Source organism: Alnus glutinosa, chromosome 1, assembly GCF_958979055.1.
Source record: "Alnus glutinosa chromosome 1, dhAlnGlut1.1, whole genome shotgun sequence".
Taxonomy (NCBI): domain Eukaryota; kingdom Viridiplantae; phylum Streptophyta; class Magnoliopsida; order Fagales; family Betulaceae; genus Alnus; species Alnus glutinosa.
In genome coordinates, this window is record NC_084886.1 from 48,859,554 (window position 1) to 48,884,436 (window position 24,883).

At 32.6% G+C, this 24,883-nt stretch overlaps 2 protein-coding genes across 3 annotated transcripts; both read right to left on the bottom strand.

Annotated features, from left to right (window-relative positions):
• Window positions 1-10,027: 10,027 nt before the first annotated feature.
• On the bottom strand, window positions 10,028-12,885 carry LOC133861125 (uncharacterized). The gene is made up of 5 exons (XM_062296843.1): window positions 12,823-12,885; window positions 11,726-11,917; window positions 11,411-11,623; window positions 10,952-11,167; window positions 10,028-10,605 (listed from the first exon to the last, which is right to left on the bottom strand). The coding sequence occupies exons 1-5, from the start codon at window positions 12,883-12,885 to the stop codon at window positions 10,375-10,377; spliced, it is 915 nt and encodes a 304-aa protein (XP_062152827.1). The 3' UTR covers window positions 10,028-10,374.
• A 5,483-nt stretch (window positions 12,886-18,368) lies between these two features.
• On the bottom strand, window positions 18,369-24,086 carry LOC133855360 (prohibitin-1, mitochondrial). 2 transcript variants are annotated; one of them, XM_062291417.1, is made up of 6 exons: window positions 23,961-24,086; window positions 21,472-21,659; window positions 21,096-21,212; window positions 19,947-20,117; window positions 19,391-19,603; window positions 18,369-18,864 (listed from the first exon to the last, which is right to left on the bottom strand). In XM_062291417.1, exons 2-6 carry the CDS (start codon window positions 21,646-21,648, stop codon window positions 18,670-18,672), a joined length of 873 nt encoding a protein of 290 aa, XP_062147401.1. In that variant the 5' UTR covers window positions 21,649-21,659; window positions 23,961-24,086; the 3' UTR covers window positions 18,369-18,669. The 2 variants fall into 2 exon arrangements, with proteins under 2 accessions (XP_062147401.1, XP_062147400.1); XM_062291416.1 differs by lacking the exon at window positions 23,961-24,086 and having other exon boundaries at window positions 21,472-21,684.
• Window positions 24,087-24,883: the final 797 nt, after the last annotated feature.

Below are 24,883 nucleotides of genomic sequence, written 5' to 3' on the forward strand. Positions count from 1 at the left end.
TTATTATTATAGGAAATACATGTCGCAATATTGTTGGTACTAACGCGACACTCTGACGATTTTCATCAAAATTACAGACGGGTGTATGGACTCATTTGTCAATTTTACTTACCATATTAGACACTTTTTGTATCCCATGAAGCTATTTACAACTCAGTAAAACCCGGTAGATAGATTCACTTTTTTTTTTTGTTTTTTTCCTTCCCATTATATGATCTTGCAAACCATACTTTCTTTAGAGTTGTCCATTACATAGGTGAGTCTATGGGCAATATGTAATAGGCAAAGTTTTTCTCCAATCTATCACATTGACACTTGTCCTTAGAACATATGTTTCTCTATTAAAAATGTGTGCAAAACTTACAGCTTTAACGACATATGTCAGTTTAATAGAATTTCTCAAAAATTGTCCATATGTTATTACTAAAATTATTATGAGCATGTGGAATTCAACATAAAAAGTCATATGAATGATATTTGTCTTTTAAAAAAATGAACCAAGCTTCTGTTAAAAGAGTTAAAAATGAAATTGAGAGGAGTAACCTAACAAACACCTCTCAAGGCAGGAGGTTATCAAGGCAGTGCTCATTGATTTCACCTTGACATAATTTTAATTAAGTCTAAATCAAGACTTTTCTCTTTGGGAGGGGGGTTTCCAGGAGACCTTCTTGAATTCATAATCATCAATATAGACAAAGTTGAGAAAATGACCAACTCCTATTTCAACAAATCATTCATTAATAGGAATGACCAGGAATTTGCATAAGATAATCAGGAGTAATATAAAATGAAACCAACACTAAATTATTACTAAAATTGAGTGTTAAGCAGAAAATAATTTGAAAATAGCATTTTTTAAATTTATATGAGTATTTGCTAAATACTAATTCACATAAGATAATCAATTCTTTGAGTAGTTTCCTGTTAAAACTTTTTTTTTTCCATTAAAAATAATTAGGATTTGTTTTAACGTAAACTAAACAAAATGTTTTTGTCTAAACCCCTTCCCTTTCGAAACGTGCGATTTAAAACCGTCACTTTTTAAAAACGTACTTTCAAATAAGATACATTATGCAATTTTATTGAAAAACATACTTTTAGCTTACGAAATCACAAGGCCAAACGAACTCTTAACCAAGAAATCATTAACTTTTTCCTTAAATGGAAGGCTTCATATACATTGTTCCAAATCCTTTAAAAAAATTAAAAGTGACTTTTTAATGGAGTTTTTTTTTGTTTTTTAACGAAATATCTGAGTATTTCATTGATCAAATATCACAAGCATAAAGCTCTTACATCACAAAGCATAAAGTTCTGCAAAATCATAGTCACATGCTATGAGGTTATATAGTCATAAATACAAACAAAATTCTTACAATAAAGTGTTATCTATGACTTTCACCTTCCGTTAACCCATATACAAAAATAGTTAAAGAGCAAATCTGCTCCGAGCAAACTAGATCTAAGACAAGGGTAGCCAAATATCTTAAAAATTTATTCAAACCGGCCGTAAGAGATAACCTCTCACACCTGATTAACCTTCATTCCACAAATCGCCCATAAGGGCAGATCTAAAGAAAATAAAACTCTTATTCAAAATAAAAATACAACTTGCAAATAGCAGCAGCGGTCAGGGACGGCACAATACGGAAGTAGATGGACAGATGTATAACGGAGATTTCAAAATTGCTGAGTCGGTCGAAAAATACCTACAAACAAAAGCAAAAAATCAGAACGAGAGGGGGAGAATAAGAACAGATAGTAGAAAGGAAAATATAGAGAAAGAGTGAGCAGATCGCTCCTCCTCTCATTTGTAACTTTTTAATGGAGTTATTCCGGAGATATGATTAGTAAACAAGGGAAAGATGCACCCAACTGGTATGGCCCGTGAGTTTCCTACCTACCACTACTCAAGTGTGCTGTGTGCATCATTCTAAACTTAATTATTATGTATATATGTAATCAAATCTTATAATTTAAATATAATAAAATTCTACATACAAACATATTATATATATATATATAAAAATTAAACATATTCAAATAACTTAATATTGGACATAAATTTCTTACAAACTGATTTGTAGAAAAATTTATTCAATCTAATATCTAAAAGTGTCATGTGTCTCTTAGTATGTGAGAAACACATATTTTTTAGGGTTAAATACATTTTAACCCCTCAAACTACCACTTTTTTTTCGGATGACCCCCCAAACTACCAATGCTTAGATTCTGGCCCTCTAAACTACCACTTTCTGATTTTTTGACCTCATCTGTCCATTTATGCTGTCAATTCTAAACAGAAACTCGAAAATACTCCTCCTATACTTTAAAATTCCCACGGTTAAGGGAGGGGTATTTTCGAGTTTTTTGCCAATTTCTGTTATAATTGACGACATAAATAGACGGATGGGGCCAAAAAATCAGAAAGTGGTAGTTTGGGGGGCCAGAATCTAAGCATTAGTAGTTTGTGGGACCATCCGGAGAAAGAGTGATAGTTTGGGGGGCTAAAATGTATTTAACCCTATTTTTTAATAGCATGTCTTTCTCGCATGTTCTTTTAATAATAATAAAAAAAAAATGTATTTCTCACGTAGGAATAAGAAAAAGGATGGAGAGGAGATATTTCATTATTTTCATGTTATCCAGGCTTTGATTTGCACATATAGAATAACTTTTCCCTGTTGATTTGTACATATGAGTGTTGCTTGGGATCTTGTAAACTTTACTATAAATCCTTTATAAACGAGCTTGACGGTCTATAATTAGTAAAATGATTAAGTAAAAAATATGACTTATTAATTTAATTAATTTAATGGTTGACTTGTCAATTATACAATCTTCATTATTTACCAATTATGAAATGTCATATAGTTTATAAAAGACTTGTAGTAAAAGTGTAATAATTCAAGCATTTTTCATATACAAACACATGAATTTTATAAAAATTACTCCAAATCATAAAGTAAAATCCATACAAATAATGTTATTATTTACACCCATTTTACACTGATCAATGTGACGTATTTTAAATAATTTTTTATAAGTCACGTTAGTCGGTATGTCATGAATATAATAAATATGTGTGAAAAATAAAATTATTTAAAAAAAAATTACAATTTGCAAAAAAATATATATATATATATATTCTTTTTTATATTACTACTTTATCTCAAGTTGTGGAAAAAAAGTATTGTATTGAAATTCGTTAAAGAAAATTCGGGAATATATATATTCAGATTCTTATTACATTTTTAATTGACTACGATTAACCAATATTAAAGTTTAATTAAATCCCATGCCTTTGTGACTTTGTCGTTTGGCCGCCACCAACTGCCAACAAAACCCGAATATATATTCCCTTACTCGCTCTCTTCTTTTAATGTTTTTGACGGGAAAAACCTTCATTTTTTTTAATTTTTTTTTCTATATTTTAATAATTATTTTCAAAAAAGTACAGCGCAAAAGATGCGTGTTGAAGCACAACAAAATGGACGGCTGAGAGCTGCCGAAAGGACAATTATTGGAGCTAATGGGACACGTGTCATTCCGTCACTTTCAACCAGAAGATTAGAAAGAAAAAGTTCCTCTTTACCGGTAATACCGGTAGAATTGGAGCAGAGGAATGACAAAGTTCGTGTCAATATCAGGAGTTTCTAGAGAAGTACAAAAGTCTATGATTCATCATCTTCAATAATAGTTTTTTTTTTTTTTTTTTTTTTTTTTTTTTTTTTTTAATATATATATATATATATAATAGTAATAATAAAATTAAGCTGTTTTTAATTTTTGCCCCCAAAAAAGAAAAAATTATTTAGTCTTCTGTTTGGTGCAATTGATATCATTACTTCTATGATGATTCTATCAACTTTTTAATTTTTTTTCTTCTTATTTTCATTTTTTAAGACCTTTTATATTGTGCCTTCACGATTTTTTTTATTTATTATTATTATCCTTCTTAATTATTGCATGTAGGATCCACATTGGAATCCATATATGATGAGTGATGCTGAAATTAATTCATTCTTTTGATGCTTCTAATAAAAGATTATGGTCATTGTTTGCAATGATTACATATGGCTCTGTTTGTTAAATTTTTTTGTTTTTTTTTTATTAAAATTATTAATGAATAATTTAAATGTAAAACACTTTTAAAAGTATGAAGTTTTTTAGCTTTTATGTCAAAATACTTTTTTCAACTAAAAACAAAAAAATACAACTCAAAATATATTAACAAACAGAGTCACTTATATTTATTGTTATTCTAAATTAACTATTGACTTCCCTTAAAAATATATTAGTGATTGGTACACAACACTTGTGCATTCTAGAGATATGTGATAGATCTCACGTGGGACCCATGTAGTAGAACCCACCACATGAAACCTACCTCATATCTCTAAGACCTTGCACAACAATTGCACAACTATTGTGCAAGAGTCATTTTCCTTAGTAATCACCCACCAAAGTATTTTCGTAATGAAATCTTTTGTGACATAGCAATAACAATTGAAATTTTTTAAAAATGTACAAAATATTATTTTTGTCCTTAAAAATGCATTGGATAAATTTTTTATCCTTGATAATTACTGTGCTAATTATTAAAAAAAAAAAAACTGCTTCCAAGCAATTGGACTATTCCAACTTATTTTCTCGCAAATTAATTGTTTTTCATTTAATTTGGACGCCTTTTTTTTAAAAAAAAAAAAAAGAAATCCATTAAAGTTAAACTCAATTTTCCATAAAGAGTTTGCTCATCGTGAGGGAAAACATAATTTTTGAAAACAGGGAAAAAAAATTAAAAAGTAGAAAACAAGAGTAATATATATATATATATATATATATATATATTTTTAACAAAAATATTCTTCCTTGTTCTTTGCGTAAAAACCAACAAAATAATTTCAAAACAAGAGGAAAACGTGTTGTTATTACTGTTCCGTTTGTTTTGACATAAAATGTTTTTTTTTTAAAAATGATTTTGGCATTTTTTAGTGTTTGGTGAAGGTGAAAATAATGGTCAACAAAAATTATTTTCAGTTTGACCGTAAAAGTCTCTTTAATTTTTAGAAAACGAAAACCGTAAATTGTTTTCTGAATTTAAATTCTTCATTCTTCCAGGCACGTTTGTGAGAATCCTTTACCGTCGGGCATTGAAGTTTGTTAGTAATTCGAATCTACTATTGAAGGTTCCCGTTTACCGGATTCCGGCGCTGGCAACCGCTGTCAGTGCCAAAATCCGACAACGTCTAGCCACCGTCGCTTGATTCCAGTTACCAGATTGCAGCCAGAATTTGGCACAAATGGCGGTTGATACTTTTTGCCGTTGTTTTTTTTCATACGAGCCAAATACTAAAAAATATTTTTATAAAAATTATTTTTTATTTTGTATAAAATATTTTACGATAAAAAATATTTTATATCGAAACAAACAGAGAAACATAAAAGTTCAAGATATATCAATATAATTAGGAGCATCGCATCAGCTTTATTGAAAAAGTATATGGAGTCAGTGATATTTAAAGAATATATTATTCTAAAGTTGAGATTATTTTGCCACAACGAGAGGAACAAATATTGGTAGGCATGACACATGGTGTGTAACTTTTGCGCGAAATTTCTGCTCTTGTGATTTGTTCCATAAAAAAGTTAATTCATGTTACGTGTACATGAATATACTTTTTGAAAGCCAAAAAAGGTGGGTCAATCCCTTTGGAGCACAAATTTACTTACAATTATTTTAAGTATGAATTGTGACAAGCGGGGGAGAAAGATGGTTAGAGAATTACACCCTCACTAGGAGGGCACCCCCACTCACCATAGGTACCCAGGTACATAATTTGATACATTGAATTTGCTTGACATATTACCTTGAGAACAAAACAAAACCTAATGACCTAAAGCTTTGGAACAATATTGACCATATAATTCTACGATCAAAATTTCATTTTGCTGCATTTAATGTCAATTTGTATTCGCGTGTCGGGTTCAAGTCGTATTACAAACGAATAATATCGATTCGCATCTGCTATCAGCACCTAACCACTATCCACACATGCGGATGCGGATAGCAGTTTTAGAAAATATGAATGCAATTAATAACAGTATCCGCATTCCTTTTATATATATATATTTAAATTCACTAAAACGACATCATTTTGAATTTGGTAAGTGCAAGACTTTTAAGTTATGTTGAGTTTTTTTCACTATCTTTCAAAGTCATATCTCACTGCATTTACTTTGCTCTCTCTCTCTCTCTCTTTTTCTTTTTCTTTTTTTTTTTTTTTTTTTTTTTTTTTTGTTTTTGTATTCCAAATCCTAATTACTCTATGAGACAATGATCATTTATGACTGATAATCGTGAATTGTGTAACAAGTGAAATATTAATTTATTTAAGTTTGCATATAGTAATAACCACATTATTTTATATTGCATATAGATTTAGATAGTAATTCAAAATGTCTATTACCTCATATGTGGATAGAGGATAATAACCGCAACGATGCAGATATCTAAAAGTGATAACTGTATTTTACGAATGCGGATGTGGATATTGTTAATTACCGCATCCGCATCCGCATTTTCACCCCTAATGTTGAAGCATAGGTATAAAGACTATATAAGTCAACCTTAATCTAACCATTTTATCAAACGGGTGCAAACCTTCAACCCTAACCTACTAATTTCTTGTCGGGCTCAAGCCTCATGTAAAAAAATTGATAGCCTTAATTTAACGGTATACATGGTTTTATATCGTTTAAAATTTTTAAATAAGAAGACAACATATTCACCTAAAATTTAATATACACCATGAAGGGATCTTAGTGTCCGTTTCGGTTTGCGATTTTAAAATATGCGATTTGAAAAATTGATTTTTAAAAACGCAGTTAAGCATTTGGCAAAATCGCAGTTTGGCCTTTAAAATCGCAGGTTAGCATTTTAAAATTATGTGTTTTAAAAAAAGTATTCTATTACCTACGATTTGAAAAATCAGTTTTCTACATTTTCAAATCGTAATTTTTAAAAACGCAGTTCCCGAAAGGTTCATTTCTGCGATTTGGTTTAAAATCATATTTTTTCTCTACGAAATCACAATCACAAACGTAACCTTATTCCTTGAAACATAGGCACAAATGGCATCCCAAAATAAGTCTGCCAAGACCCATTACTTGCAATATTAAGGCGGCTTTGAATTGCTTACTATGAACCCTCTCCATTTTCTAGTTACAAATTTTGACAAGTAATTTCTTTCCCAGCATGCACCTAACAATTAGGGAAATTTTTAGATTTCGACATTGAAATTCAAAGTAATTCAAATGCTTGACTTTTTGAGACTTAGAATTCTCACAATGTAAACGGCCGTGTAGAATATTCAACAAATTCGAGCCTTGCGTGACAAGGACCTCCTAATACATGCTCTAAATTAACCAGCAACCCTAATGTTTTTAACTAGGTCTTAAACCTCGATAACCATAAGCCAAGTCTTTTCCCCCTCCATTTTATTTCAAGGATCTTTATAATTAATGCAAGGTTAGTAACTCCCAAAACTATGTAAGACTTTTCAAGTGCAAAGAAGTTAGGGGAAGATATCATTTTTATTAAAAAATAATAATAATAATAATAATAATAATAATTTAAACTCTCGATTGTAACATTTGATCCCCTCAAATTACTATTTTATTGTAAATAAGTTATTTCGTTAGTTGTTGGTGTTAAAATGGATGAAAAATTACACACGTACGCAACTTGACCTATACGTACATATTTTGGACTTCAAATACCCAAATTGCCCTAAACTACCATTTGCAAAGACACTCATTAACTACCATTTTGTTACACTTGATCATCTTCAAACTGTCATTTCGTTGCAATTTAACCATTCCATTAAATTTTGACATTAAAATTGACAGAAAATAGTGTATGTGACTTACATATTCATATTTTTAAACTTCAAATATATAAATTGCCACAATTTTCAAGAGAGAAAGAGAGGGTTATTCCGCCTATATATATATAAAACTAAACATCAAAATAACGTCGTTTCATATGAGGTTTTAAAATATACCATATACCCGATAAAAAAAAGCCCTAAAAAAAAATTCTAAAATAAGCCCAACAAAGATGTCCAATGAAGGTCGAACACTCAAAAATATGTTCAAATTTAAAAACAGTTATGCGGTGTTGTTATAGTTTTAAATAACTGCTAAACGCCTATGGTGGTTACGGTTATGGTTACGGTTACGGTTACGGTTACGATTAGAGGCAATAACCACCAATTGTAATTGTCTTTTCACCCATAGTTGATATAAATAGTGGTCAACCGCCCTTGAAGGCTTTTAGGGATGGGTGACCACTCCCTGCAAGGTTGAAACAGTGGTCGAATCACCCAAATGCCACCAAGGGGTGGTTGACAACCCCCTCAACTTTCTGGTTAACCATCTCCAAAAACTTTGAAGGAATGGTCGATCAATCGACCATCCATCAATTCCTTTTCTTTCCTTTTTTTGTTGTACTTTTTTTTTCCCAAAATCCAAACAATTTGGATATATATTACAAACTTAATATACGCACATGTAAGTCATGTACACCATTTTTTGCTTATTTTAGTGCTAGCATCTAATGGATGAGTCACTCCTCAATGAAACAATAGCTCCAGAATTAGGTCAAGTCTCACAAAATTGTAATTTGAGGGCCGAGTGTCTTTGCAAATGGTAGTTTAGGGCGATTTAGGCATAATTTGAACCCAAAAGTATAATGTATAAGTCACATAAAAGGTGACAAATAGCTTATTGTGCAATAAAACTAGGGGTGAAAAGGCGGTGGCGGTTAGCGGTTATTGGCCAAAACCGCTAACCGTAACCGCCTAGCGGTTACCAAAAATCACAAACCGCCTAGCAATCGGCAACCGTTTATTTTTTTTTACATTTGGCCGTGCGGAAATCGACCCGTCCCCCGCCGACGTCATCCTCTGCCTCTTCATGGACCCAGCCACCACCACCACTTCAGACTCCGACCGCTCCAGATCTACCCAACTATGACCACCACTCCAGATCTACCTTCACTCCCACGTGCTCCACCGCTAATCGTCCCTCCAATGCCACCTAACCGTCCTCCAACTCCTCTATTGTTCCGATCTCTCCAGTTCCATCAATAGAGCTTCCACCTCCCTCAATCTCCTCCCCATCACCTTGGAGCTTCTCTTCGAAGACTGCGTTAAACGACTAGAGAGGGAGACGAGAGAGAATAGAGATGAGAATCATGAGAGAGTTGAGAGAATGGCGATGAGTATCATGAGAGAGTTGAGAGGTGAGGGCACTGAGGGGCTGTCGGAGTGGAGAGGGAGACGAGACAGAATGTAAATGAGTCTAGGGTTTATTTTGGTTTTTAATGTCTAGGTTAAATTTCCAAAACGACGTGTTTTCGGTTTTGGTGTTTTTATATCTAAAAAATAATAATAAATAGGTTATAACCGCTAACAACCTTCGCTAACCGCCTTTCTAGGGCGGTTACCGGTTTTTAGGCGGTTTTAACGGTTTTGCGGTTATACGGTTAGCGGTTATGGACAGTTAGCGGTTAGCGGGTGGTTATTGTGGACGGTTATTTTCACCCCTAAATAAAACGATAGTTTGAAGGGATCGAATATCGCATATTGTAGTTAATTTGATCAATATATATCGGTTTGATTGAGCATATGTATATTTTTTTCCCCAAAAGAATTCTGTGTATAGTTAGAAATTATTAGGGTAAAGGGTTAAAAGGTGAACATGCATGTTAGAAACTAGGAAACAAAACTATGTACTCCTATCACATTCACTGAAGTTTTACCATCAAACCAACATCCAAATCCCCATAATTCACCCCAGACAATGTTTTCCGCAATCTTCTGTCGGATTGTAGAAAAGTTCAACCACCAGAAACGTGCCTTTTGGGACAACACAGCAATATACTGATCATGACAACAACAACAACAACAAAAAAAAAAAAAAAAAACACTCCTTCCGATGAAAGAATGTTAATAATACTATATAACAAAACACCTATAGCATTTTATTCATTGATTTTCACAGTACAAACTCTCTCTACAAACTTGTATATATGTACATTTAATATCGAAGCATGCACCTATATATAAATAAAACTATTCCTTAGTATCTATATTTCCCCATCTCAACCTCAATATTTTTCCCTTTTTTATTTATTTATTTTTTCCCATTATTTTTAACAGTAATTTTCCCTATACAACATAGAGCATTGGTCTGCAACACCGGCCTCCATCTACAAAGGCTCAGATGTTATATAATTAACTTTCTGACATAGAAGACACTGCTAAGATTGTGGTGTTTTGGGGTATAATAATATGGGTACTATTTTTCTTAGTATTCTATAATGAGGCCTCCCATTGGAGATCTATGGGGAACTCCCTTCCTTCTTTTGGCAGTTCTGTAGTTCACCGCCGTCGGGGGCGGCGTTGATGGTGTAAAGCTTTGAGCTTTGCTTTTACCATATCCATTGCTAATGCCATTCAGTGATTCTTCAGTGTCTGAGCCATGATCAGTCTCCATGCACATTTTCCTTTTCTGGGAATTCTTTGATGTCCCAACAACCTGAAATTATATATAAAAATAGTAAATAATTAAATTAAATATTACCCAATATAAAATAGAAGGAACACCCATTTTATTTCTCAAAAAAAAAAAAAAAAAAAACACCCATTTTGACTTTTTCGAAAAATAAAAAATAAATAAATGCATTAAATTGTAGGTATAAAATTAAGAGAAATATTATGACTGTTATGTAAATGATTGTCTGAAATAAATCAATTTTTGGCTCAGTAAGAACTTATAATAAGAAAAAATTAAAAGCTGATAATCCGAGTCTACTAAATAGCAAAAGAAGTGAAAAATTAGGTAAAATGAATGAATAAAAAGAGCAGTAGTTAGTGTGTTTTGCCTTGCAACCGAGTGAGCAGAAACTGAAGGAATCAAGGAGGCTTCGGTCACAGACTTGGCAGGTATTGGTGACACCTTTTCCAGGCCTAGGCTGAGGCCTCTCGTTCAAGAACACAATCTTGGCACTGTTTATTATGTATGTCTGGACCCCTGCAATGTCCAAATATTTCTGAATCTCCGACACCCTTATTACATCATGATATGATGACCTCCTTATCTGCAAAACCCATCACAAAATTTAGCAATAACAAATATCTTAAAAGTAAAAAAAAAAAAAAGGAAAATTAAAGTACCCAAAGAAAAATAAAAATAAAAATAATCCATATAAATAGGTAGATTTTGACAATGTAGTGTGCTAGCTAGATTATAATCTTACCTACTTTAGCTAGTTTTTTTTTAATCCCCCACATATGAAAACTCAAAACCTTTTAAAAATTATATTTTTATCAGAAAACCAAACCTGAATAGCGCGGTGGTCTCTGTGAGAAGCGAGGCAAAGAGAGCAAAGGGCTCCATTCATGCAGTCCAAGCAGTACATATTGCATTCACTCTTGTGAGAATCCGCGTGAACCTTGCAGTGAACAAAGAAGCTTGTTTGGAGAAGCGGACGCAGCCATGGCGGCCACTTGTTTTCTCCATGATCATCACTATCATCGAAACCTCCTCCTCCTCCCTATATCAGAAAGAGAATTTTCAAAACCAGTTTAAGAAAACAGAAAAAAAGAAAAGAAAAATACTCATCAAGGATAAATGTGAGAGAGTTGTGTTCACTAACCATGATTCTTCTGCTTTTGGGTTTGATATCTCTTATGGTGGGTTGTTGATCATCTATAGCCAGTTTTGGAGGCAGAAAAGAGAGCCTTTTTTCTATACTTTTCTCTGGAGAAAGAGAGAGAAAGAGAAAAGAAGGGTGGGGTACTTTTGTAGTGGTGGGTGGTGGATGGGGGAGGGATGGGGTTGGGGGGGTCTGGAGGTGTGGGATGTGCTTATCTTGGGCTTAAAAGTCCACAAACGAACCTCGCTCCGAACCAAAGCCAATTGGATGCCTTTATTTATTTAAAAGTAATTGTAAAAATTATATTTTTATTTCATGATATTGACGTAATCCTAATAAATTATTTGATCTTCAAAAAATTAAGTACTAATCGGAATCGTCATGTTAGCATTATAAAGTAGTAGTATAATTTTATGGCAAATTTCCTTTAAATTGGGTTAAAGAAACTTTTTTTTTTTAATTGCAAGGATAAAGTTAAAATAAATTTTATTAAAAATGCATTTGCTCTTCAAATTTTGTCTTCTCACATGTAAAATAAACACGTGACATTTTTATAGAATAAGTCAGAGGAATTTCAAAGAAAATTATATTTATAATAAAAATATAATTTTTAACATTACTTTTATATATTTATTTAAAAAATTTTACTTACCCCTTGAATTGTCGTGGGTTTTACAATATCATTCTCAAATTATTAAAAGTTTGCAACGCAAGTGTTTCATGTTTCAGCCCTTTTTAATTCTCCTTCCGTTAGAATTTTCCGTTAACTCAACTAGTTATTAAGAAAAAATACCTTTTATACCCCTACAAATTTACAAAATTACACATTTAAAAGTCCACAACCGAACCTCCCACCGAACGAAAGCCAATTGGGGGGGTCTATTTATTTTATTTTATCTGGTTGAGGATTGAGGACTCAGGAATGCGTTTATTTCAAGGAACTGAGCTATAGTTGATTTTTATTTTGTTTTGTTTTGTGTTTACTTTTATAGTTTGGAATATTGGGTTTTATAATATTATTTATCTTTTTTTTTTTTTTATATAGATTATAATATTATTTATCTTGGGTTGGCAAAAGAAAATGTTCTGTTTCTTGCCTCTTGGGCTGACACTTGCGAGGTAACCTTCTTGACACGTTGGAGAGTCGATGAGTCAGCCATTTTTCCAAGAAATTTACAAGGACCACGTGTACCTTTGGACTATTAATGCACAAATTTTAACATTCATCATGAGTTGGTGTGACCATTGGAACATTTGTATTCCACCTCCAAGTGCTAAACATTGAAAGAATGGAATAAATATACATCAAGACTATTAAATAGGAAGAATGTTACATATTATTCCTTTATTTTTGTTTTGTCCTCTTAAAATTGATGTAACTCTTAAAATTACTATTAAATTTATGATAGATCATTGTTGGATTTTGATCAAATGGTAATTTTAAGAGCCACATCAATTTTGGAAGGACAAAAGAAGGACAAGGGGATGATATGTAGCATTCCTCGTTAAACAGTCCGATAGTTTTTTTGGGATTGGGATTTTCTTGTCCAAATTTAAGGAAATTCCCAAAAAAAAAAAAAAAAAAAAAAAAAAAAAGATCTTCAGTAATTTTACTGTTTCAAGAAGCCTGTTCTTAGCTACGGACAACAAATTATTAGAAATTCTGATTGTTGAAATGAGAGAGTCTTTGATGTAGAATAAGAAGAGAATATTCGGTTTTTAGATTTATTTAGGTTTTATTTATTATTGAGTTTTTATATTTTAAGAGTTAATGTATTTAGCAATTCAATAATATGTTTGGCCCAAAGTTAGTCAAAATAAGGTTAGAGTTATTTTATAATTTAACAATGAGTTTAGCCCAAATGTCGGTCAATTTAGGGTTCGGGTTTCTTAGATTTTATTTAAGTGTTTTTTTGTACTCTAATGATTCATATTATGATGAATGAAAAAAAAAAACAGATCTTTTGTTTGAAATTTGATTTATCTTCTCTTTTGATAGTGAGACTCTACCAAGGCACCCCTTCTTATCATTATTTTGATAAAACCCAGAATTATAGTAATAATTATTTTTATTTTATGTTGTTTTCCTTCTGCACGTGTGTTAGTCTTCCTCTCTTTTTAACTGCCAGAATTAATTTTAAATTCGGACAAAAAAATTGTATGGAATCCGGGTCCCAAGTTTTTGTGAGAGAACAATAAAAAATAAAAAAAATAAAAATTGTAGGGTAATTTTCAAATATATGAGAAGAATGCACTCATGAAATTCTCAACTCACTGGGCCTTAGCTCAATGGGGGACATAAAAAGGGGAGGCCCGAAAAAGGGGTCAATCAAGTAGACAAAGTAGGCCCGAAAGCAAACCAAAGCCACCAAGAAATCTGAGGGGGAGAACCCTACCCCTAATTTTCAAGGGAAGAAAACAAATATCAGCAGTCCTTTTGTGGCATAATTTTCTCTTTTTGGACGCATATTTCTTTTGAATCGGATTGGAGGAACTTTTTTCAACCGAGTCTATAAATTTTTTATATATTCTCTAATATGTAAGAATCACATATACTCTTTTAATAGATATGAGAAGCATATATAGACAAAGTTTTTTTTTTTTTTTTTTTTTTTCTTAGATTCTGTTTAGGTTTGCGGCTTCAAAAAGAATGATTTAAAATAATGATTTTAAAATGTGCGATTTGAAAAAGTTATTTTTAAAAGCACAATTCAAGCGTTTGATAAAATCGCAGTTTAGCCTTTAAAATCGCAAATTAACATTTAAAATTCTTCGTTTTCAAAAAAACATCATCTTACCTGTAATTTGAAAAAGCAGATTTTATGTGTTTTTAAATCGCAATTTTTAAAAACACAGTTCTCAAACGATTTATGTTCTGCGAATTGGTTTAAAATCGCACTTGTTATCTGTAAAATCGCAATCTCAAACGCACCCTAAATTGGATTCGAAGAACTTCCTTCAACCCAATCTATAAAACTTACACGTGTCATTTGAAGATATGAAAATTACGTGCTTTTTTAATAGTAGGGACAAAGTTGAAATAAATTTTATTAAAAAAATATGTGTATCTCACGTGCTATTGAAAAACAAATATGTTTTTCAATCTCATATGGTAAATGACACGTATTATTTTTATAGATTGAGTTGGAGAATATCTATGCAACCTGTTTTGGAAGAAATATGTTATTTTTTAATAAAATTTTATCCAATTTTATTAATGTTTTATAGACAAATTTCTTTAAAAAAAAAAAATTATAAATTCCTAACTTAATTCCGAAGAGAACCTGTCCTTGTCAGTCCCTCTCTTTTCCACCCCGATTTTAGGGGCAAGTTATTAACTCAAGGTTGAAAAATACAATCATCTATTTTCTGACGGTAAGTGACAAGACGGAAGGAACAAGACAGACTCATGTATAAAGGTGGTCATATTCCTGTTTATGTATTCATATTTGGAGTTTGGAGGGTTTTAGAAGGGGGTACCCCTTGTTGGGTACCCTTCTTAGATACCATGACCATTCTACGTAAGCAATAATTTTGACACGATTCACGAATTCGACACGAATATTTAAGATTTAGATTTATGCTATAACCCGTTAATGACACATTTATAGCTCACCAACTTGTTTATGACACATTTATGACCTGTTTATGACCCATCAACCCGTTTATAACATATTTATGACGCGATAATTACATTTTTTTTTATCAAATTAGCTAAATGGGTTGATACGCCAACCCGAATTGCCAAGCCTAATTCTACACTTATAAATAAAAAAAAAAAATCAGAAGTTTGTTTTCAAATAATGTGTTAATCATGAATGAAATCTATTATTTTAGAAAATATGTCATTATCTCATACAATGATAACACTAACCACTTTGGATTTTTTTAAAAAAAATAAAAAATAAAAAAAATAAAAAGAAAAAAAAAAGGAGAGAGAAAGAAAAAGAGCATTTTCCTTGAAAAAAATCCAAAAGAAAGATGAGAAAGAAACCCTTTCTTATTATAAAAAGAACTTGTAGGATAGATAATGTTAGAAAGTACATTTATATTTTATTATTATTTTACCATTCTGATATGACAATGTCAATCGGCTATTGAATTAATCATTATAAAAAAAAGAAAAATCATTAACAAATTGAGATTGCCAAAGTGTGGTTTCTAACATTTTTACAAAAGAGTAATGCTAAAAACCACACTTCTTACTAATCAGCTATTGTCAAAAAGAAAAGAAAAATTAAAGATTGATTGGCATTATCACATTAATATGATAAGATAATGATGGGACAAATATGGCGGTGGTAATTATTAGTGAGGGCTTGATTAGCCCACCAATGAACTCAAGGCCCTTTTGATTAGATGCTCATCACTGGTGGTGGGCCCAAAAAGTTTTGGAGATAAAAATAAAAATTATTAAAGAGGTATAAGCCCCAAGCAATGCTTCTTGAGTTCATAAATAATTTCCCAATATTTCTAATGTTTTTGTTTTCAGTTTGTATGATTTGATTGTCAATGTTTGATATTTAGCATATATATCAAAAGAACTAGAGGAAACAATATCAAATGATTTTTTTTTTTTTCTTTTTTTTTTTTTTTCCTTTGTATATTTAGTAGAATTGGCTTCTGATGAAAGTTTTTTTTTTTTAAAAAAAAAAGGCAAATTTCTTTGAAACTTCTTCTACTTAATGGATTATTTTCAAATTGGTGTCACAATGTAAACTATCATGTAACTCTTTCGGTTTCAACAATTACTATCGAGCGAGCATTTTCAGCAATAAATATCATTAAAACAAGATTTCACGAAAACAAGATTGCCCTCTAGTGGGCAATGTTGAGCAACGCATTTTATAGAGGAAAAGAAATATGAACACACACTAATGTGTGTTTAAAATATATGCAAATTTTACGTGCATTTTTAATAAAATATATAATTCTCTCATTCATTTTAAACGCATGCCAGTTTAATAGACTGGATTGAGAAGAAAAAAATTAATCCAACCCAATTTGTAAGAAAACTGTCCAAAAAAAAAAAAAACACATTTTCCCTTTCCACTTTATTCGTCTTTCATTAACAAAATGAAAGAACCAAAACTTTGGGATATGAAAGATGGTATTTTTCCTTTTTAATTCTCTTTTCAAAATAAAAATATTAACAAATAACTCAAAATACAAAATACTCAAAAACTACTTTTAAATATTTTCACATTTACGTCTTATCAGAACATTTTTTTTTTTTAAAAAAAAAAAAAAACCAAATAATAAAAATAAAAATCTAAAAAGCATTAAGAAATGGATCTTGACCTCATGGGTGGATTTAAAAATTTAATGGGTGGATTTCACATCAACAATGAAGAACCATAATTTGGTGCATATCTTTAGTCTTTGCACTAAACAACAAGGATCTTGACCTCATGGGTGGATTTAAAAATTTAATGGGGCAAAAGTGTCGATTCAGATTTCCAAAGGCTTTCGGCGGGGCCCATATTATTTATTTTAATTTCTCAGTTCACACTCGTCAAAAGTCACCCTCAATAGATACTCGTCTTAAATTTATTTTTATTTTTTGTAAGTTTCTTAAATTATTTTAAGGTGTCGTTTTCGACGTAAAATCAACATGTCAATATTATATTTCTTTTTTTTATTCCCAATTGTAAAATTGTGAACTTCCCCCTCTTGACAAACGTACACCACCCCCTCTCATGTTAGCCCAACCCTTGTCAGAGCCACCGCCGCTAGAGAAAAATGTTTTCCTGAAAATAATTTCAGTGCAAACCAAACAGCAGAAAACATTTTCACGGCGACAACCAAACACCAGAAAATCAGTATTTTTCCTTGAAAAAAAAAAATCAAAGAGGATTTTCAAGGGTCTGATAATCCATATAAATGACAAACAATGAATTTTCATCTTTTATTTATAAAAATGGCCATTCCCATGCCCACCCTCGTTCATCATCCATTTTATATTGAAGGAAAAGTGTTCATGAATGGGGTCACAATCAATGAGAACCACACATGAAATCCTCCGCAAAGACCTTGTTTTTCTTTCTTTTCAGTTGATTGTCTTGGTTGTTTCAAAAGATGACAGATTCATACCTAACGCAGACAAGAAAGACCAACAATAAACAAACGAATTTTTTTAAGTAAATATGAAATTATAAATTAATCCCACCAAAAATTCTAACTTAATTGTTTTTCTGGCAAGTGGCAACATTCTGCTGGAGTGACTTTCATTTGCATAATTTTTTTTTGACACCCCAACTCCCACTCACACTTCCAAACACAAAATTTAAAAGAAAAAAATAATAAACCACAAGCATAAGAAATTGTTTTTGTTATTCTCTTCTTTTGATTGTTTGAGAATAGGTGAAACTTTTCAGAAACATTTATTTAACAACAATTATGTAAGAAATGCATTGCTATGCTATGCTCAATGTTCTAGTTTGTTCTGTTTTACCTTTTAAGCATATTTAGCAATATGTGGGTCACCATTTTAGCCAGAGCATGCCTTGAGCAACAACTCAATCATCAGATTATTTTGCAAATCCATCCACTGATTTATATACTATATCAGAAGAAGGAAACAAACCAGAAAGTTAATCCAAACTAGTTAATGATTCACAAACAAATTCAAAACAATAAAAAATAAGAACAGAAAATAGTGAGTGTTAAAAATGAAGTGATTTGTCCACTAATACAGTAACACAATATCATCATAATTAAACAGTTAAAAAACAAAACTGATTGAAACAGTTTCAAGTTGGAGACGTCGGCTTTTCGACTGACAATAATTTGATAACCCACCTTAATTTCCTTGTTTCACAAAGTCCATTAAAAGACAAAATATCCAATTTAATTTTTCCGCTGCTCAGTTTCCAGGATATCATGAAAATTGAAGAGTTGATAAACAAAATTAAAGAGGGGATGGTAATTTCAACCTGTTATGCCTATTTCTTCCCAGCAGGATCCAAATTCATCTCCTGAAGGTTCAGCAACAAATCACCTGAATTCAGGAAAACTTTGTTGGATGCATTCGAGAGGGTATGCGCAATTTCTCTGGAAGCTTCAATTTTCCTGAGAGTGATAAATGCCGGATTGTTGGCAATAGCTTGACCAATCAGCTGTGCACTCTTGGCCTCACCCTGTAATCGGTGGGAAACAAAATTAAATAAGATAGACCTTCAAATGGGATCAAAATCTGCTTAAGTTTAAAAAATGACAAGGAACAGAGAAAACCCAGATCCATATATGCAATTACCACTTAAGTTTAAACAAAATTAAGGTTATTTTAGCAGAGGATTCTCCATGGGGGGTTTTAAGAACTTCCTATCAACTTCTGGCTACCAAGCACCTATTAGAATAACGATTGAATCTCACTGCAAATAAAAAGAACAAAACTTTCCAGATGTTCTTGAGCAAAATGACTCAGGATATCACCAATATCTAACCACTAAATCCACAGGAGCCAATAAACATTAAGTGGGACTAGCATTTGATCAAGAATCCATTTTTCTCCAAAATTTAATGCAGCTGAATTTCTAAATCAGTTCTCACTAGCATGACATAAGGAGGCAAGAGATCAATCTAGTAGATCACCAACTGAAATTCTCCCTATAACAGATGATTAAGAGTTATAAACCTGAGGATTGAAAATCTCTTCCACCTCACCTGTGCTCTGATAATAGCACTTTTCTTGTCTTGCTCAGCTTTTTCCACAATAAATTTAGCCCTCTCGGCTTCTTGAGCAGCCACCTGTTTGGCTTCAATTGCAGCTGTAAACTCCTTTCCAAAAGTTAAGCTTGTGATAGACACATCATCCAATGCCATATTGAAATTGGCTGCCCTTGCGGTCAAGATCTCCCGAATATTCCTACTTACAGCCTACAAAGAATAAAATCAATCAACACTCAGTAACTGAAAGTTTACCTCTATCATTAGAACCATCCTTGAGTTAATACAGTAGAACTTCGAAGTACAAAAATTTGCAAGGGACTAGAAACATATATTGTTGTATGTAACTGGATGGTGGAAATCATTGTTTTAGTCAAATGGGAGATTATGAAAATCTGCACAGCAGAAAATCCCGACAAACAGTTCTCATAACCCAATGAGCTTAACTGTAAAAGAAGGATGTGAAACCAAAAGCTTAATTGTGCACCCTAACCCAAATCATTAGATCAGTTTGTGATTATAACTGTCAAGAAGAATAAGCCTTGTTGTTTACCTCTCTCTGAGTGATAAGCTGGCTGGCGTTATACTGAGCAACAACAGCTTTCAAAGTTTCATGAATAATTGAAGGCAGGACCCTTTCATTATAATTCTCGCCAAGGGTTCGATAAATTGTTGGTAACTGGTCTGGCACAGGACGGGTAAGAACTCGAAGCCCAATTTTCACCTGTGCATCAAAATCAATATTTAAACAAATCCTATTCAGGAGGAAGATTATGCTAAGTAATAAAATAATTAAAACCATAAATCTACCTCTAGAAGCATGAAACCAAACTCTAAAACGAAATTATAACAGCTTCCCAAACACTAACTACCTCTATGTGGCTCTCAGTAAGCTACAATAAACACTTCACCACCTACGCATGGGCAAAGAACCATTTCAACTTTACAAGTCAAGCACAAAGGCAGCCTTTTTTGAACCCATGGGATGCATAGTTTAAGCATCACCAGAGGGATTTGAAACTGCCACTATTATCTAATATCATCCAGACTAGAGGAATTTCGTGAAAAGTAAGATCAAAATCCTAATAAAACTAAGATCAGAACAATCACAAAATGTTATTGCAATCACATATTATAGAGACTAAGTAGTGCCCTAAAGGTTCTAGAAGTAATGAAAGGGTTTTAGATTTTAGGCCATGCCTTCTACATTCCACTAGGTAAGTCCACGTCCAAAAGTAACAGTCTGAATAATTTACAACTAGGAGCAACAAAATACAAAAATCTGCTGAATTTGCTCAGATATAATTCTCAATACAAGGGACCCCATATTATTTCTGCTTTGAAATTTCAGTTATTTTGTCAATCCAAAAATATTAAGTATTTTTGGAACAATTTCCAATACTTGCACATAAAGAACAGTTAATAATTAAATTACTAAAAACAAAATAACTCTGATAAAAACAGAAGAGATTGACAGATACCATATGTGGAAAAACAGCTAAAGAGCAAGCTTACACAATACAAAAGGATAAAGCAATTCCAAATGTAAGTCAAAATATACGACATATTCCTGAGTTATTATTTTGAAGATTGAAAAAAATATAATTATGAAAAGAGTTTAGAAAGGAGTTCGAATGCAACCACAGCTTTTAAAAACATAATCCTAACAACTTTCTGGCACAGAAACAAGATACAAATTTACCATCTGGAGGTCACGGCTCCCTGAAGTACTCTCCACAAGATGGGGCTTTGCACGGACATCATAGATCACAGGTCTCTCAAACCACGGAATTATAAGGTGGGTTCCTTCAGCATAAACCTGCACATTCAACATGTTAATGTACTGATATATCAAAATGAGGAAATTAGAACAAAGGAAAAAGTGTGTTGCGAGTACTATGATGAAATGAATACAACTGTAGATATCTTCAACAGCCAAATATTAATGATACCACTATGTTGCAGATTTTATTACGGATAAATTATAAGTAATAAATAAGAAGAAAGTAAGAACGATAAGAAGAAATCAACTAATAATCTTTTACAAATTCTAAAAGAATCTATAGCAAAATAATAACCTGGTCTTTGACACCAACTATACGGTTGAACACGATGGCTCGATGCCCTCCCTCGACATTGTAGAGACTGTTGGCAGCGCCATACAAACCAAGCGCACCAATAACTCCCACCTTAAGTAAAGCAGAAGCTGCACCACCGCCAGGCATCTTGGGGACTTTAACGTTGTTCAAATTCATGTTTTTAAATGCTGAGAATGTACAGACTATATGTCAATATGGTTCCTAAATGTAGAGAATGTAGAATTGAATGTCAACATGGTTATTTGTATAACAATTTAGGAAATTAAACAAAAAGTATCTAATCACGCCAGCCAGCCATGTATATATGAAGCAGAATTTGCAGCTGCAAAATATACAGAAATGGTAGTGCGGGCAAATGCCCGGTATGCAACATGAACTGCTGGGAAGGGAACACTGCTTGAACATATAGAAACACAATATGTTTCCTCTACCCATTACCAGACATCTCAAACGACAATAAACAACGGAGAGAGAGCAAAAAGTAAAAACCCTCTAACCTAAGGAAGTCAATAATTCTCTTATTCTATATAAAAGGATGGGAATAATGAGGTGAAGGTAAGATCAGAGAAAACTCATAAGCAACCACTGTACCTATGAAAGCAAGATGCAAATGGTGTCATCATAATTAGAGAAAATAAGTGAACAAAATTGGTGTTTTTCTTTAATAATTAGTCGAGATATCATGAAAACTGAAAAGTGGTGTTTTGATCCATGAAAAACTGGAAAATCCCATGAAATCAACTGTTGTTCTGATTTTCGAAAAATGGAAAAGCCAATACAAGTAAACCATACTGTATTCATATGTAAGACCCAAACTTTTGATTCTTCCTGAGTTTCCTTTGCAACCAAACATGAAATAACAAATGAAAATTACAACAGACAGCAAAAGGTGTTGATGCCAGAGCCTCCTGCGGTTAAGGTTGTAAAGCCTCCAGCGAAGCAGGGTATTCTTAAGAAGGGGTTTCTCAACCCTCGCCCGATTGTTTTAGCCCCTTCTGCTTCGCCTCCGAAAGTCATCGATGTCGGGGTGGTAGGACTTTCCTCCCCTCCGAGTGGTTGCATCATTCCTTTCTCTGTGGAGGGAAATGGATTCTCCCAATCCAAGATTTGGCCTGTCAGTTTTGATCATAACGGGGAGATTGTGGTTTTGGAGGAGGAAGATGATTTTTGGGATGGTTTGCCCTTGGATTGGGCGTTGGATGGGGATTTTGCGTTGGATAGGGACTTTGGGGAGGAGGCTATGGCAATTCGAGATGCCATGGAAGAAGAATTTATGCGGAATAAGATGATTGCGCGCAGAAGTCCAAAGGAAAGAGAGAGCTCCTGAATCTGCATAGCTCCATCAATTATGGCGACGATTTGGTTCCTTTTAGGCGTAGGAAAGGCAAGGCTCACGTAAAGTAGGTCTTGGCGGGTTGTGGGTTGTTTTTCCGTTGTTTTTTGGGTTTGCTTTGTAGTCCAGCCTCGGTCGGCTTGTATTTTGGGTCTCTTGTGGTTTCAGTCGGCTTCAGTAGGCTTGGTCTTTGGGTGCCTCTGGATTTTGATTGAAGTGGGTGCTTTTTTGGCGTTTCGGGTTTTGTGGGTGTTGTTGGAGCTTTCTGCTGTTTTTGGGCGTGTTATTGGGTTTTGGGTTTGTAAGTGCCCGTCGTATACTGCTTGTGTACTGGGGCGCCTTACGCTTTCTATATAAAATTGTTGTTTACTTATCAAAAAAAAAAAAACAGACAGCAAAAGCAAGGCAAATTCTATACGCAACTTTTGAGATAAAATAGGTACCTAACCCATATTTGTGAACCAACTAACCCTCGTACAGAACATAAACAAGTCCTTCCTGTCATTTCCTGCTAGTTCCTAGCTCTTATTCATGCCCATTGAAGAAACAAAAATAACCAAAAATAAAAACTATACTAGTAGTCTATGTGATAACAGGAATTGAATTTACACTAAGGTCACTATTCTTCTATCACCACCTGCTAAAAGAAAATAGTGCAAAATCCAACTTTATTTTTTTCTTTTTCCACTATTTGGTTGGCGGATTATGAGGAGCTCTTGATCAAGTAACCAATACCTTTGCATCTATTCATCTTCACCTTAAAAATTCAAACTCAAGAAAAATTGAAAAAAAATAATAGTAATAAACCCATAACAGTAATAGCATTTCAAGATTTGAAGGCACTGAATACAACAGAAAATCTCACAAATACCCAACTCTGAGCAATTCTTTGTCCGAGTTTTCTTCTGGGTTATATCTTTAACAGAAAGCCATAGCATAACACACAACCAAAATGTCATTCACTAACAATCATTTCTCAATCTCTTTTGAAACATAAAAATACGAACAAGGAACTTGAATGATTTTTATGGCCCCGAGGTTTTAATGTTTTTGGTGAAGAATATAAAGTAACCCAGAAAATAAGGCAAAATATTGATGAAAATGAAAAATAGTCTGAGGAAGAAGAGCAACGAACCTGAGAGACCGAGAGTTTCAGGCAGGCGATGGGCAGGTGTGAAAGTATAAACCCTAGAGGCTTGCTCTGCTATGGGATTGGGCTAAACCCCGCACATGACTTGGGCATGGCCTTCTTTTCTTTTAAAATAAATAAATAAAATGTCAGAGCTTGTTCTACAAGTACAACTCTACAAGGCAGGCCATCAAAAAATTAAAATGAAAAATAAAATAAAGATAATGTATTTTTATTTTTACTTTTTAAAAATGGAATCAAATTGCCAAGAGCTTATTACATGCTTATAAATGGACAAGAGAAACGTTAGATATCTCAACATTTTTTTTTTAGAATTTGGTTCCAACTTGATGTGTCATAATCTTATGAGATTGTGGCACACTTTTTCAAAATGATAGATCTCATGAAATTGTGACACATCAGATTGAAATTAAATTCTGAAAAAAGGTATTTGGATGTCTAGCATTCCTCAATGGACAAAAACCGATTTATAGCCGGGTTTAATAAGCTACAAGTATCCTAAAACATGTGAGATGCATATGTGAATTTTAATAAACTTTAACCGTGTTAACTTTCCATTTGTATTTTTAAAAAAAAATAAAAATAAAAACCTTTCTTCTACTAACCTATTATCTCTGTCAAATAAACATGATCCTTAATTCTTCTAACTCCCTTCTTCTTCGTTTTTTTTTCCCCCTTTCTTCTAACTCTTTTTTTTTTTTTTTTTTTTTACATGTTCTCTTTTCAATTAATTGGCTTTCACGTGATTAGCAAGTACAAAAAAAAATTAGGACAAAAAACTAGAAGAAAAAAAATTGCTCCGTTTAGCACCCAAAAAAAAAAAAAAAAAAAAAAATTAGAACCTTCTAGACTATCCTAACTAAAAATAAAAAAAAAAAAACTTGGAAAAAAAAAATCCCCCACAAATA